A 15,675-nucleotide genomic window follows, 5' to 3' on the forward strand; every position below is an offset into this window, starting at 1 on the left:
TTTTTTTTTTTTTTTTTTTTTTTTTTTTTTTTTTTTTTTTTTTTTTACCATTCTCTCAAATTTCCTTCTGTGAGCCCATTTGGACTCCTGGTGGAATCCATGGTGTCTTCTGAGTTTCATGTTTTCTGTTATCTTTCATTATTTCGTCTACATGCTCCATTGTGTTGATTTCTTCTGATCCAACAGTAATTCTCACTAATCTTCTTTTTCATTCTGCTGGATTTTGATTTTAAATTTAGAATCTACTATTTCATGAATTTGCTGCCAATTGTAGTATTTTCATTTTTCTGAAATAGATTGAGATTTTTTCCTGAATTTTACAACCTTGGCTTTTTTCCTACTTGAACACAGTAAAGCAGTTATTTTAAATTCCAACCAGTAGACTCCTGAAGTCTGATAGCTTATTTGTTCGTATTGTCTTTCCTCCTCATGTGTTCTACTGCTTGTGTTCTACTTTGTCATGTTCTTACATTGGAAAAGTCCTGTGTAGAGGTGACACATTGCCTGGGAGCCTGTTTTCTCCCAGCAGTGCGGGGGACACTGGGAGTCTGCCATTGGGCCTCGTCCTGGTCTTGGGGATTAGTACGATCAACTCCAGCTCCTTAGAGGTTTGGCAGGTGATGGCTTGCCCTGATTCCTACAGGATGGTCATTAGGATTCTGCCCCCAGAATGAGGGTCTCTCAGGCAACCTCGGTTGCCCCAGTCGCCTCTGGGGATGGCACTGGCAAGGAGTCCCAGGATGGCCATGTCTGTGCTCAGTGTCTGACCCACCCATTTCTCAAGCTGAGTTCAAAGCTGACTTCCCGGTTAAGAACAGAAAAGCCTTCTTTTCTGGCCCTGCCTACCTCCCCGTCTTCTTTCTGGGGACATAGAACACTTCTTTGACACAAGCTGATTGTTTGTGTGCAGACACCCCCACCCCACCCACCAAACGCCACTCTGAGCTTCGTCTGCGTTAAGGTGCTTTCTCTTTGCCTGCGTCTTACAGTGGCATCAGCAGATGGGCTCGTGAACAGCAGTTGCAAGCTGATGTCCACCCTGGGCCTTGGCCCTCCTGCTGCATCCTGAAGAAGGTCACTGATGGTCAGCCCTCTGGTTGTCCCAGATTGTCCTGCTGCCAGCGTGGGGGGTGCAGGCTCTCTTTGCCTGGATGTTCATTGAGGAAACTGCTACTTTGTATTTCCAGATTCCTGGGTGACCTGAAGTTTGGGGATGCCAGATCTCATCATATGGAACAGCTTTTGTGTGGTGTTCAGTGTGAGTTAAATGGGTTTATGAACTTGATTTATGTGAAAATCTAAAGGTAAATTTGTGGACAAAGTCATACCTTCTTGCCAAGCCTGATCCTTACTCTGCAGGTCTTTGCCAAATACTTTGAAGTGCTGATCTAAAGCAGCAGGAGATGCTTCAGCCCATGTCCGAAAGGGGCACCAGGCGCAGGGGCTCTCGGCCTGTGCACGCCGTGGTGGTTCTGCCCGCTCTAGAAAGGAGTCCTGAGTTCTCTGCTTCAGTTGCCTCAACGCATGTGACATTGTTCCTACTGCTTTTTGTTAAAATGAGTGCAAGGATTCTTTCGTGCCATCTTAAGATGTACATTAACTTTATGTGGCTATGACAAAATACCTGAGATGATCAAATCGTCAGGAGGAAGGATCTTTTTTGGCTCATGGTTTCAGAGGTCCAGTTCCTGGCCACTTGGCCCTATGGCTCTGGGCCTGCAGTCAGGCAGCAGATCATGGTGGGGAGCGGGTGGTAGAGCACAGTGTGATTATAAACTCTACACTGGCTGTCCTTTGGGGCTCCGTGATGGGTCGTGATGCTTGGTACCCTGTGGCCAGGGTTAGTGGTGGGAACTGATGCCTGTCAGTGCTCCATGTCTGCTCAAGTGGTGGCCTCGTGCTAGTAGCCACCACACCTCATCCAGTGGCTCCCAGGGCAGCTGTTGGGGTCCTCTCAAGGCCCTCTGCCACATGGATCCTCTCACTTGTCTTTGAGAGCAGAGCTTTCAAGGAGTCCCACATGAGCTTGTCTTTGGTCACCCAGGCGCTAAAACTGAAGTGTAGGTCCCAAGGTTTCCAAAGGAAAATTAAAAGCTTTCTAGAGGATGTGACTTTGGTCTCCTATGGCACCAACCCCAGGGCAGTTGAGGAGCCGGGTGGCCCTGAGCTCTGTCCTCGGTGGGCTGGATCCGGCCCTCCTGAAGTCTCACGGGGACCTGGTAACACAGAGGTTAAGACCTGGTCTCCCTTCCCTCCTGGAACCCACAGTACCATGTGGTGATGCTCAGCAGTCGGTGAGCAGGCCATTACTGGACTGCAGGTGACAGACGAGCTGCCATGGAGAGGTGCCAAGGTGGGGAGCACATGTGGGGTCAGGACTTCTACGTGGGGTCCTGGAGCCTCCTTGAGAGGCAGCATTGAATGAGAGCTGCACCGCTGGAAGGGGCTAGAGAGAAGGGCAAGTGCATGTTGGAGTCATAGAAGGGATCCTCACAGTGGCTCTGGGAAAATCTGGGCAAGGCCCCATGTGCCCTCCCTGAAGTCAGGGTTGAGGGCAGGCCCAGGACCAGCACTCTGAGATGTGTAGGCATCGGGGAGCCACTCGGTGGACAGCCTAGGACCACCATCTTAGGGCTGTTGCTGTGTGTCACCCTGGCTGTGGCATGCAGAAGGTGCCAGAACAAGGACTAGACCATCCAGTGACCTAGGCAGGGGGTGAGAGGAGTGTCAGTGGTGGGGTGAGAGTCGGGACTGTATGTAGGCTGAGGAAGGTGGGTAGAGGGCAGTGCAGAGACGACTCTAACTAGGTGGGGGTCCAGGAGGAAAAGCGGCCATGGCCGGGAGCACAGCCTGGCTTGTGCCCCTCCATGGCATGTGGTCCTGCGTGCCCCTCATTCCTCCCTCCTGCCATGCCCCTCACCCTCATCACTGTGGTTGTGGGCTCTTGGACTCCATTTTCCAGCCCAGAAACACAAATGGCTCCCTGCAAAGCCAGTCAGCCAGGAGCTGGTGGCCGACATCATCCTACCTGTCATCAGATATGAACACAGAGGCAAAAGGAGACCTGGGGCATGATTGGAAGAGTGTCTCCTGCTCAGAAGTACGAGGCGGAGCCCTGTGGCCTGCCCTCTCTGCTCTGCCCCTTGCTGCTCACTTGGGGAAGGTGGGGAGGCCTCAAGTCTGTACGACGCTGCGTCTGCGGGCAGCAGGTCGGGCGCTGCCCGTGTGCCAAGTTTGTATCTGGAGTCACACTGCACCTAAGAAACAACCCTCAGGGTCACCTTAAGACGATGAATTGATTCTTTAAGTAAACCATCACAGAAGACTCTCACAGGAAAGACGCACGAGGAAGTGAAAGTTTCTCTCACTGGGAATTTCTTGGTAAATATGCAAACAGATGTACTAAACTAAGATCATAGATTTAAAATGATCTCAGATACCTCACTTCTTAAGCACAGAGGATGCGTTCTATACGGTGTAAAACAGGCTACTGGGCATTGGAAGTTGTTTTTCAACATTTTTTCCAAAAGAAAAACAGTTATTGATGGGAGCCCTCGAGGTCCTTACTTGTCTAAAGTGGCAACATTTCAACAAGAGCTACACTGGACACCAAAGCCACCGAGGGTGCCTTCCCAGCACCACCGCCTGACCCGGCGGCCTACGCCTTGGGTCTCGCTGGCGGGCCAGGGCAAACAGCAGACCTCCGTGCCAGAGATCCATGGGATCAGTCTACACAAAATGTGCACTTTTCAAAGCAACTCTAGTGCACATATTTTCATTTTCAGCTCTGTGGCGTTTGCTTCGAGTCTCATCCTTGTGGACAGAAATTATTTTCTTTAGTTATGACTGTTTTTAGTGATTTCATGCAGTGCCGCTTTCCTTCTGGGCTGACCCAAGTTGGCCTGTGCTAACACAGGTTAAGTTCTCCCAGTTCCCAGGGCCGCTGTGAACCGGCGAGTCCTGACTTTCCCTCAGCCTCAGTGGTGCAGAGAATGGCCTGCCCCAGGCTTGGAGGCCGCACCTCACCACACAGTGGTTTCTGAAAGGGAAACTCTGTCGGGATCCAGAGCAACACCCAGATTCTACAGAGGGCAGTGGAGCTGCTGCTGGGGGGACCTGGGCCCGTGAGGAGTGCAGGCTGGGCTGGGGGAAGGGACAAGCCTTCATAGCTGCTGCCCACACTGCTTAGAGCCATGCCAGGCTCCGAGGGCAGTCCCACCCTGCTGCAGCACAAGCCTCCTGCCCGGTGATGGGGAAGGGCATCAGCCCCAAGAGGAACGGTGACGTATTTAGGTTCTTTTGGTGTCTGCAGGTCATTACTGGACTTAGAGCAGCTGGACAGATGGTCACAAAGCTACCTCAACAGATGGAGAACCAAGTACGTGGCCCCACCCTTCTTGAGGGCCAAGAAGAAACCCTCTCTGGGAGGGAGGCATGGAATTCAGAGGAGGTACCCACAAAACCGTCTGTGGATGGTCGTGGAGCAGCCAGAAGTTCTGATTCTGAGTGGGAGGGAGGGCCCGCGGGCTTGGGGCTAGGGTTTCAGAGACCTGGGACAGCGTCGCCTGCCACCGTGCTCCAAAGGAGAGTGGGGCACTCTCCCTTCCTTGCTGTGTTCGTGATGCTGCAGACCCAGAGCCGGTGAATGCGTGGGTGGAGGGCACCACTGGAAGGCCTGTACCACCCTGGCCAGCTTCCCCGTGGGGCAGGAGTGATGACCAGTGCTGGTGGCAGGCAGTGTGTGACCCTTGCCTGCCGTGTGGGCTGCACACGCTCCGTGGTGGGCCAGGGCAGGTAGCATGCGTTCCTCCAGCACCTCCCACCTGCCAAGCTGGCCTCTTTCCTGGGAAGGTTCCTCTTGCAATTGAGACACAGAGACAAGCACAGGTGTTTATCTTGAACCCTGAACTGCGTGTGAAAATGTAATCAAAGCCTCAGCGCCTGGGGGATGCACTTCATAACATTTAATGACACCTGTGGGGTGAGATACAGCAGTCGAGCGCCCGGTTGCGCATGTGCATGCCGACCTGGCTCAAGGCATGTGGAGGAAAGCCGTAATTGACTGTTAAGTCCCCTTAGAAAGAACCATAACATCCTTAGTATGAAGGAAATGTTCGTCATAAGGTCCTGAGGTTTTATTTCAAGCTCTCACAAGGAAGTAGTTTGGATTCGTGTGTTTTTGTAGAAAACTTAGTTTGATTGAATTTCACGCTTTGATATATCTATTTCCCGAACTTTATGAAGTCCCAGTGTGCCTCAGGGTTCTAAAGTAGCAATTGGGAAAACCCTGGGTTGGTTGGATAAAGTCGGAATGGGACCCTTAATCGCCAGACTGTCCAGGCCCTGGGGGCAGGGTGCCCTGGCATCCTGTGATGTCCCAAACCTGGTGGGCATCCCATGTGACCTTGGGGCCTGCAGAGTACAGTTTGAGAACTGTGGGTGTATTTTAATGGAAAGTTTATGTAATTAAAAAAATGTGAAATCTGTAGGAATTGTTTGTGTGAGGAGCTGCCCTCTGAAGGTCAACCATCTGCACAGAGCAGCGGTCCATGGGGGACTCAGAGTTGGGGTCGATTGTGGTATGTTTTGGGTTGGGTAATACAGTCAGAAGATAAACCGACACTCTTTCATTCTGGAATAAAGGGTCTTGGCCTTTCCTGCGTGGTGTCTTGGAGACTTGGGGCTGCCTTATGTTTGCTGGATGCCATCGATAGAACAGGTTGCCCTGGGAAAGGTACCCAGTGCTCTCCTCTGTAAGCTCGTCAAGAGTGCAATGCTTCCCAGACCCCACGTCATCGTTACCATTACACGGAGAACTCCTACGCACTCCATGGTATAAAAATGTCATAAAATTTAAAGTAATTTTCCTAAAACTGCAGAGGAGCAGCATGCTACTCTGCACTGTGCCGTTCTGACCTGTGCCACAGCTGGGGGCTAGAGGCTGGAACCCTCTGGGAAGAAGAGGGTGGCCGGGCCACAGTGCTGCAGAGCCTGGGGGAGCTGCCAGTTACTCCCGTTATGTCCCATCAATTCATGATGGCCGTCACACACTATTGCAGGACAAGGAGGGGGGTTCTTAACCAGCCTCGTGACTTGCAGACCTTGTGGTTGATGACTTGTACAAGCCGAGGAGCACAGAGATGAACCGGTTACACCCACTGGAAGGCCGGCTGGCCTGATTCTCCTGCTGTCCCCCTGGCATAACCATGAGATGCAGGACTAGGCTGTGGTCCTGTGGGAACGCAATAGGTTTCCAGTGCTGCAGGTAACCAGCAGCGTCTCCTAGGTGTCTGCAGACATCCAGATGCAGCAGGGAAAGGAGGGAGCTGCCCTCCCTGTTTTCTTCCTATGACATGTCCTGGGGCACGCTCCTGACCAGAGTTAAAATGCCTCCCTTAGAGGTACACTGAGATCCTTGTTCCCTGCTGGAGCCCCAGGTGTGGGGAGGAGATGGCAGTGACCAGAGCTTCCCCGACCCCTTTAGCCTTTGAATGTTGGCCCTAGGCCTGGTGGCCATCCTGAGCCACCGTGGTCCACCTGTCCCCGGGCTGCTTCTCCCAGGTGCTTTGCCTCGGCAGCCATCCAGTGAGATTGTTCCTGTCCTGGTCCTGGAATCTGTGTGTCTTTGAGCCCTGGCAGTGCCAGGAGGCCTCTTGCACAGCATGAGGAGGGCGATGGCATCGGGGTGGAGGGGGCGCTCTGCTGCCTGGCTCATGGCAGGCGTCATGCACTCCAGCGCTGTGGCAGGAAGCCCTGCGCGGTCTTCACAGTTGGCATGCTCCTGGGACACCCGCCCGTGTTTGCTGAAAGACTAGCATGAGTCCTCCATCATCGGGGTTGACGATAGTGACCGTTAGCATGGTGAGAACAGGGTAGCCTTCGTCCCAAATACTCACCCAAAATTGTGCCCCCAGGCCATGCTCCCTCTGCTTTATGTCATAAATGTGAGCATCACCTTCCCATTTCCCAACTGTCCCTTGTGTGGGGTGAGACGTGCCACGAAGGTGCCTTGTCACCAAGATGGTGTCCCACCTGGCAAACTGTAGATGCAGGTTCCCGTTTCCTGAGATTTGCTGGCTGTGGCGTTGTAATGTTTGAGCTGCTGATGTCAGTTGTACGAAGCATCCTTACACATACCACACGTAAAGCTGCTCTTACTGAACGGGGTTTTCCCTGGTAGGCTGCTTCCCCTGCTCCCCATAGGGGTTCCCCAGTTCTCAGTCTGTTTCCCGGCTGCAGACGACTGTGCAGCTCTGAGAGAGGTCACCCATCCTGAAAATTTGCCAGAATGAGGGATTCTAGAAGGATCGGTAATAAGCATTATTTTAAAAAACTCTGTTCCTAAAGTTTTGCTCTGCAGAGGACCCTATGGAAAGGTCAAAATGGAAGACAGTACTTATAAACCCACATCTGACAAAGGACTCGTGTACAGAACATGCAGTGAGCTCTCTAAACAGCAAGAAAATAAACAAACTGGGCAAGAGATTGGCGCAGACACTTCATCAAAGGAGATGTTCAAGCATAAGCACATGAAGCGATGCTTGCGGGTAGCTGCAGGGAAGCACGGATCAGGACCGGGTGGTGCCACCCCGCGACCCATGCTCCCTGGGAGGCAGCGTGGCTCTTTGCTAGGAAGTGCCCCTCCTGCCTCCACTGCCATGGCAGTCATCCCCCGCTCTTCATCCTAGAGAAATAAAAACAAGTGTCCACACAAAAACCATATGCAGAGATCCAGAGTAACCTGATTTGCAATGTCCCCAAGGTGGGGACAGCTCAGATGTCCTTCCAAAGACCAAAGGGAAACGGTAGTCCACCCATGAAATGGAATCCTTGAAAAGCTCAATAAAAAGCAACGAGCTATTAATCCAAGGAGCGACCAGAGGATCTAAAGGGCGTTGTGTTGAGCACAGGAAGCCATCCTTGCTTCAGGACTCTGTGTGCTTCCAGCTCACGAGATGACAAACTAAAAGTGACAGAAATGAGGTCGGTGGTTGGTAGAGACTGGGACAGGGAAGACGTGGCCACTGGGTGGCATGTCCTTGTGGACTGAGCAGCTCTGTGGCTGGCATATGCACCTGGATGCGGGATGATGTCTCTTTCAAAAGTGTACTTTTTTTCATTTCATAAAAAATAAGTATCAAACAAGTGGTAACCTCTAAGAAGGTATGGCTCTTGGTTGGCAGTGTAATATCCTCTCAGCTCCCTGGGCTTGACTGTGAAGCTTCAAAAGGTTTTATCATCCAGGAAAACTGAATGAAGGAAAGAGAAATGCCTCTACTGCAATATTTTTGGATGATTCTTAAATTTTAAAACAAAGATTTTTTTAAAAAAGAATTTATTTCTACTTTTTTATAGCAGTCTTTTGGGGGAGAGGACCAAGAAAATGACCAAGAGTGGGGAAAGGTTTAGTTTACTTCTGTGATCAGAAGTCCGTTTCAGAGGCGTGGGGAGTGTGTGCATGGAGATGGGGGCAGCGGTGGTTCCTGTAAAGAAACAGTCCCAAACCGGAACATGATGTCATCCCCTGCAATCAGAGGAAGAAAGGGCACTCCTGACTAGGAAGGCGTGCACAGAGTGGGATGCTGCTCATTTGGGCCTTCTGTGATTTGCCTTGTTACCTTGTGTTTAAATGACTTAAAAATTTGGCCACGAAGAGCCAGAGAGAAAATGTCCAAGTGAATATCAGACTTCCGTGTACACAGCAGGTCTGAAGGTTGTGCAGGTATGAAAACCAGAGAACTTCTTCCTGACGTTGATCACATTTGAAACTTGTGCTTTCTTAATTCAGTCTGTTATTGACAGTAATATATTTTAACTCGAGAGCGTGTTCGCTTAGTGCATATTGACTCAGCTTGTTAAAGCATCCGCGCTACATGTGAACATTGGGTTTCCTGTCATGGTGACTTACGGCAGGAGGACAGCGGTGAGTGATTCCTGCCAGTCGAGGGCTTTCACTGGAACCCCACTTGAATGGTAATCATCTGCTCCTGTAATTGCTGTGGAAGAGGATAACCCTCTGGAGGTTTTGCATCTAATCATTTATTTATAAATCTGTAGATGGCAGTCTGCAGAAGACGCGTCAGGGGTCAACTTTGTGCTCCAAACAGTTGCCTGATGTTTACACTTCACAGTGTATTTTTTTAACGGTACCTTCAGCCCCCATGATCACAAAAGGACCCCGGCTTGCTGGTGGCTGCTCAGAGCCGCATCCCATGGCCCAGACACTTCATTACCGGCACTCGGCAGAGGCCGGTCCCCTCTGTATTAGCTGAAATATGCATGTTTTTCCATCTCATTAATTCAGTCTACATACAATTAATTTTTGCCTATTAATAAACCCCTTGGTGTTAGTGACAGCTATCTAAACCACTTCACCTCGTGTGGAAGGAGAAAGTGCTGCTGCCGTTCCCACCCCTCGCCTTCCGCGCTGGCTTTGTGTTGGGACAGAGGGTTTTGCAGTAAATAGAGCTTTGAGGAAATGTGAACTATGGAGGATCTCCATGCATCCTGGCTGGTGGGGAAGGTTCAAGTCTGCGCCATCTAGATCTGGGATGCATGGGCGTGTGCAGAGCTGTCCTCCGTGTGGGAGTCTCAGGCCATGGGAGGGTGGGTGTGTTGGAGCCTTGCATGAGGGCAAGACTAGCTTGCTTCCACAGTCCTCCCCAACTGGGAGACTCCTCAAAGGACATCTTTCCCATGTCTTCAAAGCTCATGGCTTTTAAAAGGAGTATCTTATTAAATCTGTGAATGCGAGTGGGTGGCTTTGTGAGTGCTACTGGCAAGAGTCTCCGCGGGGCCTTAAGAGTGAAATGGAGCACCACGGTATCCAGAGGCGTCTGCCCCAGGCCAGCTGCCCAGGGCTGTGCCTGCTGCCACCCTGGGTAGATCTTGGCCACAGGAACCCTCTCACGGTGTAGCACCACCAGCCAAAGGAGTTGCACAGTCCTTCGTATATATACCTTAGCAGCTCCTAGGTTCCTTGCCTGGATCTGTAGACCTTATGGTTATAGCATGAGTCAGGAGGGAAGTCCACACACCAGGCTGCGAGGGGGTGCTGGAGCAACAGGATGCTTCCCCAGGGGTTCTGCGTCCTGCATGTGAAGCACAGGTCTGAGGCAGACCCAGGTAGCTGATGACAGGGGAAGCCGGAGCAGGCCTGTGCTGCTGTAAGACTGATCACACAGGAACGTCTTCAGAATTTTCCATGAGGAGACCCAGTCACTGTCTTTGGTCAGCAAAATTGGAAGCAGGTGACTGATGGTCAGATAAACATTCATTTTGCTGACTTTCAGATATGCCATGTACATAAAACTTATGAATTACGGTGATTAGCAAGAAGAGGTTAGCAGCTGTGACGAGAGCCCAGCAATTCACACCTGATTCCCAGGGTCAAGTATCAAGTCTTGCTGGAGCCCCCAGCTTCCTGCCTGGCCGGGGTCTGGCCCGCTCCCTTCAGCCAGCTGCAAGAGCCAGTCCTGGGTCTTACTCCCAGCCTCACACCTGGAGTCTCCCTGGGATGGAGGCAGAGCTTCTCCCCACAGCTCAGCAGGACCCCCAGGCCCTTCCCCTGAGACTCCCGCCTCACTCCACCAGTTGTGCCCCACCCAACCAAGTGGTGCACGCCAAGAATCCACAGACAGCTCTTGCAGGAGCGAGGAACTGGTGCTGGGTGTCCTCAGAGCCACCGATGCCAGGGAAGGTGGGGCTGAAGAGCTATCCTTGCAGGAGGTCTGGCCACTCCCTGCCCTTGAGATGAGCGCACACAGCTCAGAAGGGGAAGTCTCTGCTATTTTTGTGATGAATTATCTCCATGGACACATCTTTCTCAGCCATGTTTCTACATAATTGAATAAGAAATGTTTGTTTATGTTTGTATTGATGCACTTCTGTGTTTAATTATTCTCCAGTTTTGAAGATTGGCCCATAAACCTTTCCTTCCCCCTCGCCCCTCATTATTCTAAAGTTTGAGATGTGCACAGTGGCAGATGTGCTTAACAACCATCCTTCATCTATTTCATGCGACTTTTTAATGTCAATTATAAAGAAAATTACTCCTCTGGCTTCCGAAGTTTATTTAAATCTCTTCTGAGAAAATTGGCAGCTCTTCATACTTAATGTCCAAAGCAGTGGAAGTAGACGTTGGGAGACAGACTGGTAGGTGGACAGGAGCATGTTTTTTAAAAAAGTAAAGAAGAAAAAGTCAAGACGCCGAAACACCAGGGCTCTGGAGCTCTGTCAGCTCCCAGGTACCCTCAGGGAGAGTGGCAGGAAGTGCTACCTGAGGAGGACGGGCCAGGAGGCTGTCCCCCTTGGTACCTGGGGAGGCTGCCTGTCCTGGCTGGTCTTTGGTATTTGCCTGATTCTGGCGAGACCTTGTGAGCAAGCTGTTCAGGACACAGAAGAAATGAGTGTGAAGCACAGGATGAAGGAGAACCAAGAGCCAGATGAGGTGTCCCTCCATGTGGCCTCCAGGCTGAGCTCGGGTCCGTGCACTGCTGGGCAGAGCCAGCTCTTGGGATTGGCCTGGGAACAGGAGCTCTGCTGGTTGTGGGCCATCCTCAGAAGGCAGCTCTGTAACAAGGGACTAGAGAGAGCTCTGGAGTAGAGCACTGCCCCACTGTCCAGCCTGGGCGACGGCCACCCTTCCTCGCAGCCCGGGAGTGCATGCATCACGCTGCTGCCGGGCTCTTTTGAAAAAGCATTTGTTTCTTTTTGATCCATTGTTTCTTAATGTTCAGCAGAATTACTCGATTCTGGTTCATGTATTTTATTTCACTTTTTTCCGTAAAATATTTAATGGAATTGGCAAGCAGAGTGCTTTGCAGTTTCCCAAGCTTAGCGGTGCAGCTTCAGACCCAGCACCACCCTGTTCCTGGCTTGGTGTTTGGATATAGGAGGGGCTGGTTCCTCTAGTCACGTAATAATTAACAAGAAGGTGAGGAGGGGACCTGAGGCCTGGAGAGCACAGGGCCTGGAGAGGGTGGACGTTGTCCTCAATTCTGACTCGACTTCTTCGTGTGTTAAAGAGGGCCCTGGAGCGGTGCAGTGGGTCCAGCATCTGACACAGGCCTGCGCCCCCTCCCATGTCGCTGGTCTGCCTGCTTTTTAATCAGACAGGAGGGAGGAGGTTCCTGGCCTCCCCGTGGCCCTACTCATGGTGGTGCTCGGGTCCGTTGGAGGCTTAGAGGCGCCCCTCGCTCTGGCTGCTGTGCACATTCCGTGCCGCTGACCTGGTCGAGAGGCCCTGATCTGTCCAAAGCTGCGATGTGAGATAAGGCGGCTGTGGAGCGTGTGCACGGAGGGACCCTAAAACCAAGTCTCTAGACTCCTCCAGCTCGCACCACCCCCATGAGCACCTGTGGAATCTTGGACTCTGGGTGGACTGAGACTGAAACCATGGAAGTCCCCTCTGTCCCTTGGACGTGGCTCAGCCTGCCTGCTCTTGGCTGTTTAGGTTTTGGTTTGTCTCATTTTGTCATTGCTGGGATAGAAGCAAGGGGCACTTTACCACTGAGCTCCATCCCCACCCTTTTATTTTTTTCCTTTAAGAAAGGACCTATCTTCACAATAGCTGCCATTCTGACTGGAGTGAGATGAAATTTTAGAGTAGTTTTGATTTGCATTTCTCTAATTGCTAGAGATGGTGAACATTTTTTCATATATTTGTTGATTGATTGTATATCATCTGAGAAGTGTCTGTTCGGGTCCTTGGCCCATTTATTGAGTGGGTTATTTGGTTTTTTTGGTGTTTAGCTTTTGAGTTTTTTATTTACCCTAGAGATTAGTGCTCTATCTGATGTGTAAGGAGTAAAAATTCGCCCCCAAGATGTAGGCTCTCTATTCACCTCACAGATTGTTTCTTTTGCTGAGAAGGAACTTTTTTAGTTTTGAGTCCATCCCATTTATTGATTCTTTATTTTAATTCTTGCGCCAAAGAAGTCTTATTAAGGAAGTTGGGGCGTAACCCACATGATGGAGATTAGGGCCTACTTTTTCTTCTATTAGACTCAGGGTCTCTGGTTGTATTCCTATGTCCTTGATCCATTTTGAGTTGAGTTTTGTGCATGGTGAGAGATAGGGGTTTGATTTCATTTTGCTGAATATGGATTTCCAATTTTCCCAGCACCATTTGTTGAAGAGGCTATCTTTTCTCCAATGCATGTTTTTGGCACCTTTGTCTAATAAAAGATAACTGTGATTATTTGGGTTTGTCTCTGTGTCCTCTATTCTGTACCATTGGTCTGCATATCTGTTTTGGTGCCAATACCATGTTTTTTTGTTGTTTTTTTTTTTTTGTTACTATTGCTCTGTAGTATAGTTTAAGGTCTGGTGACTTCAATTAGAATGGCAGCTATTCTGAAGACAAACAACATTAAGTGTTGGTGAGGATGTGGAGAAAAAGGTACACTCATACACTGCTGGTGGGACTGCAAATTAGTGCAGCCAATCTGGAAAGCACTACGGAGATTCCTTGGAAAACTGGGAATGGAACCACCATTTGACCCAGCTATCCCTTTCCTCGGTCTATACCCAAAGGACTTAAAAACAGCATACTACAGGGACACAGCCACATCAGTGTTTATAGCAGCACAATTCATAATAGCTAAACTTGGAACCAACCTATATGCCCTTCAATAGATGAATGGATAAAAAAAATGTAGATATATGCACAATGGAATATTACTCAGCAATAAAAGAGAATAAAATCATGGCATTTGCAGGTAAATGGATGGAGTTAGAGAAGATAATGCTAAGTGAAGCTAGCCAATTCCAAAAAAACCAAATGCTAAATGTTTTCTCTGATATAAGGAGGCTGATCCATAGTGGAATAGGGAGAGAGAGCATGAGAGGAATGGTTGAACTCTAGATAAGGCAGAGGGGTGGAGGGTAAGGGAGGGGGCAGGGGTTTTAAATGGTGGTGAAACGTGATGATCATTATTATCCAAAGTTCATGTATGAAGACACAAATGGGTGTGAATATACTTTGTGTTCAACCAGAGATATGAAAAATTGTGCTCTATATGTGTAATAAGAATTGTAATGCATTTTACTGCCATATAAAAATAAAAAAATTAAAATATAAAAAGAAAGGACTGGGGTTGTGGCTCAGCTTGCCTAGCACGTGTGAGGCCCTGGGTTCGATCCTCAGCACCACCTAAAAATAAATAAATAAAATAAATGTATTGTGTCAACTACAACTAATATAGTACTTATTTAAACAAAAAAAAAAAAAAGAAAGGACCTTGCTAAGTTGCTGAGGCTGGCTTTGAACTTGAATCCTCCTGCCTCAGCCTCCTCAGTCACCTGGATTACAGGCGTGTGTCACCACGCCCAACCTGTTTGACTCGAAGTAGTCACAGACTAAAGCTTCTGATGGCTTATGTGGCACAGTTGTTGTGTTTGCTCAGCTGCTGGGGTTTGGTTGTGGTGCCTTTCAGAGAATGCCTGGAGAAGTTGACGGAAAACACTAAACATCTTTGAGGAAGTACGTTAAGGTGACACAGAATGTCAAAATCGTCACTTCGCCCCTTGAAGTAGAGCTGTGGTCATTTTGAGTGTGGGTGTGTTAAGGTCTGTTTGTGCCCAGTTCCCCCCTTGAACTTTGCACGTATTGACAACCCACCGGCCATCCTGAGCACATTGCAGGAGTCCCTGACTGCAGCTGCTGTCTGTGGGGCCATCGTGTGGCCTGAGCCCGCGGAGGCCCAGCAGAGTGGGTAGAGAGATGGTCTTGAGGCTGCACACTGCGCCCCAAGGGCACCCTGGAGGGTGAGATTCGGCCATGTTTATAGGCTCCTGGGTGAACCCAGGGCTCAGGAGGATGGAGAGGGGTCCTATCAGGGGTGCTATGATGTGGCAGAGGTCAGGATGGGGGACTGGTTTCAGGCACCCAGATTGGAGGAGAGAGGCACCTTGTAGGCCTGCAAAGGACGGAGAGGCCACACCTGCCAAGCCTGAGTCTAGGGTCAGGTGCCTGGGCTCTGATGCTGGCATGCACACGAGGAGTCGGGGAAGGATTGGGAGCAGGACGAGGACATCAGCCAGGCAGGATCTCTGGGCATGACTGAAGTGTGGAGCCGCCAGCTCCTCGGCTCTGGTGGCTGTCCAAGCTGGCTTGGAAGTCGTGTGTGTGGCTGGGTAGGGAAGGGAGAGGAGCACCCTCAGTCACGAACAGGGAGAGCTGCAGGGCCGTGTCTACAGCCAGGTGGAACCTGGGACCGGCCTCCGCTGTGGGTGATTGTCTCAAGTCAGCGGTGATGGCCAGCCTCCTGGCCTTCAGAATTGGGAGCTGTGAGGGACACCTGCATCTATCCCCAGCAGGTTCTCTATAGTGAGTGACACCCCAAATTGGAAGAGTCCCCGCAGAGCCTTGGCCGGCAGTGAGGGGGCAGGGAGCATTGGCAGGAGGAGGAGCAGAGGAGGGTTGAGAAGTCCTTGTGGTGGAGGCTGCTGAGACCAAGAGGACATCAGGTAGGCACCTGGGGCTCGTTCGTGGTCTCAGGACGGTGCCCTTAAGGCTGTGGTTTTCCCTTAATACCACAGAGGAGGGAGCAGAGGAGGCTGAACAGAGGGAGGGGTGAGCAACCAGAGCCCGGCGGGCTGCAGAGCCCGGGGCAGGGAGGACACGAGAGTCCGTGTCACAGGGACACTGCAGAGGGAACACGGAGGCATGAT

General features: G+C 50.6%; 1 protein-coding gene across 6 annotated transcripts in view; it reads left to right on the forward strand.

The window, feature by feature from the left end:
- Mgmt (O-6-methylguanine-DNA methyltransferase) overlaps positions 1-15,675 on the forward strand; it is a 232,796-nt gene that overhangs the window by 160,682 nt on the left and 56,439 nt on the right. For 5 of the 6 annotated variants that reach the window (XR_007343213.1, XM_048791391.1, XM_048791388.1 and 2 more), the window contains exon 3: positions 4,313-4,450. The exons of the other annotated variant lie outside the window; for it this stretch is intronic. Coding sequence is in view for 4 of the 5 variants with exons in the window: in XM_048791391.1 (XP_048647348.1) it covers positions 4,313-4,450 (138 nt within the window). In the remaining variant the exon portion in view is untranslated. The remainder of the gene's footprint in view (positions 1-4,312; positions 4,451-15,675) is intronic. 6 annotated transcript variants of the gene reach the window in all.

The sequence above is a fragment of the Marmota marmota genome, unplaced genomic scaffold, assembly GCF_001458135.2.
Source record: "Marmota marmota marmota unplaced genomic scaffold, marMar, whole genome shotgun sequence".
In the NCBI taxonomy this organism is placed as follows: domain Eukaryota; kingdom Metazoa; phylum Chordata; class Mammalia; order Rodentia; family Sciuridae; genus Marmota; species Marmota marmota.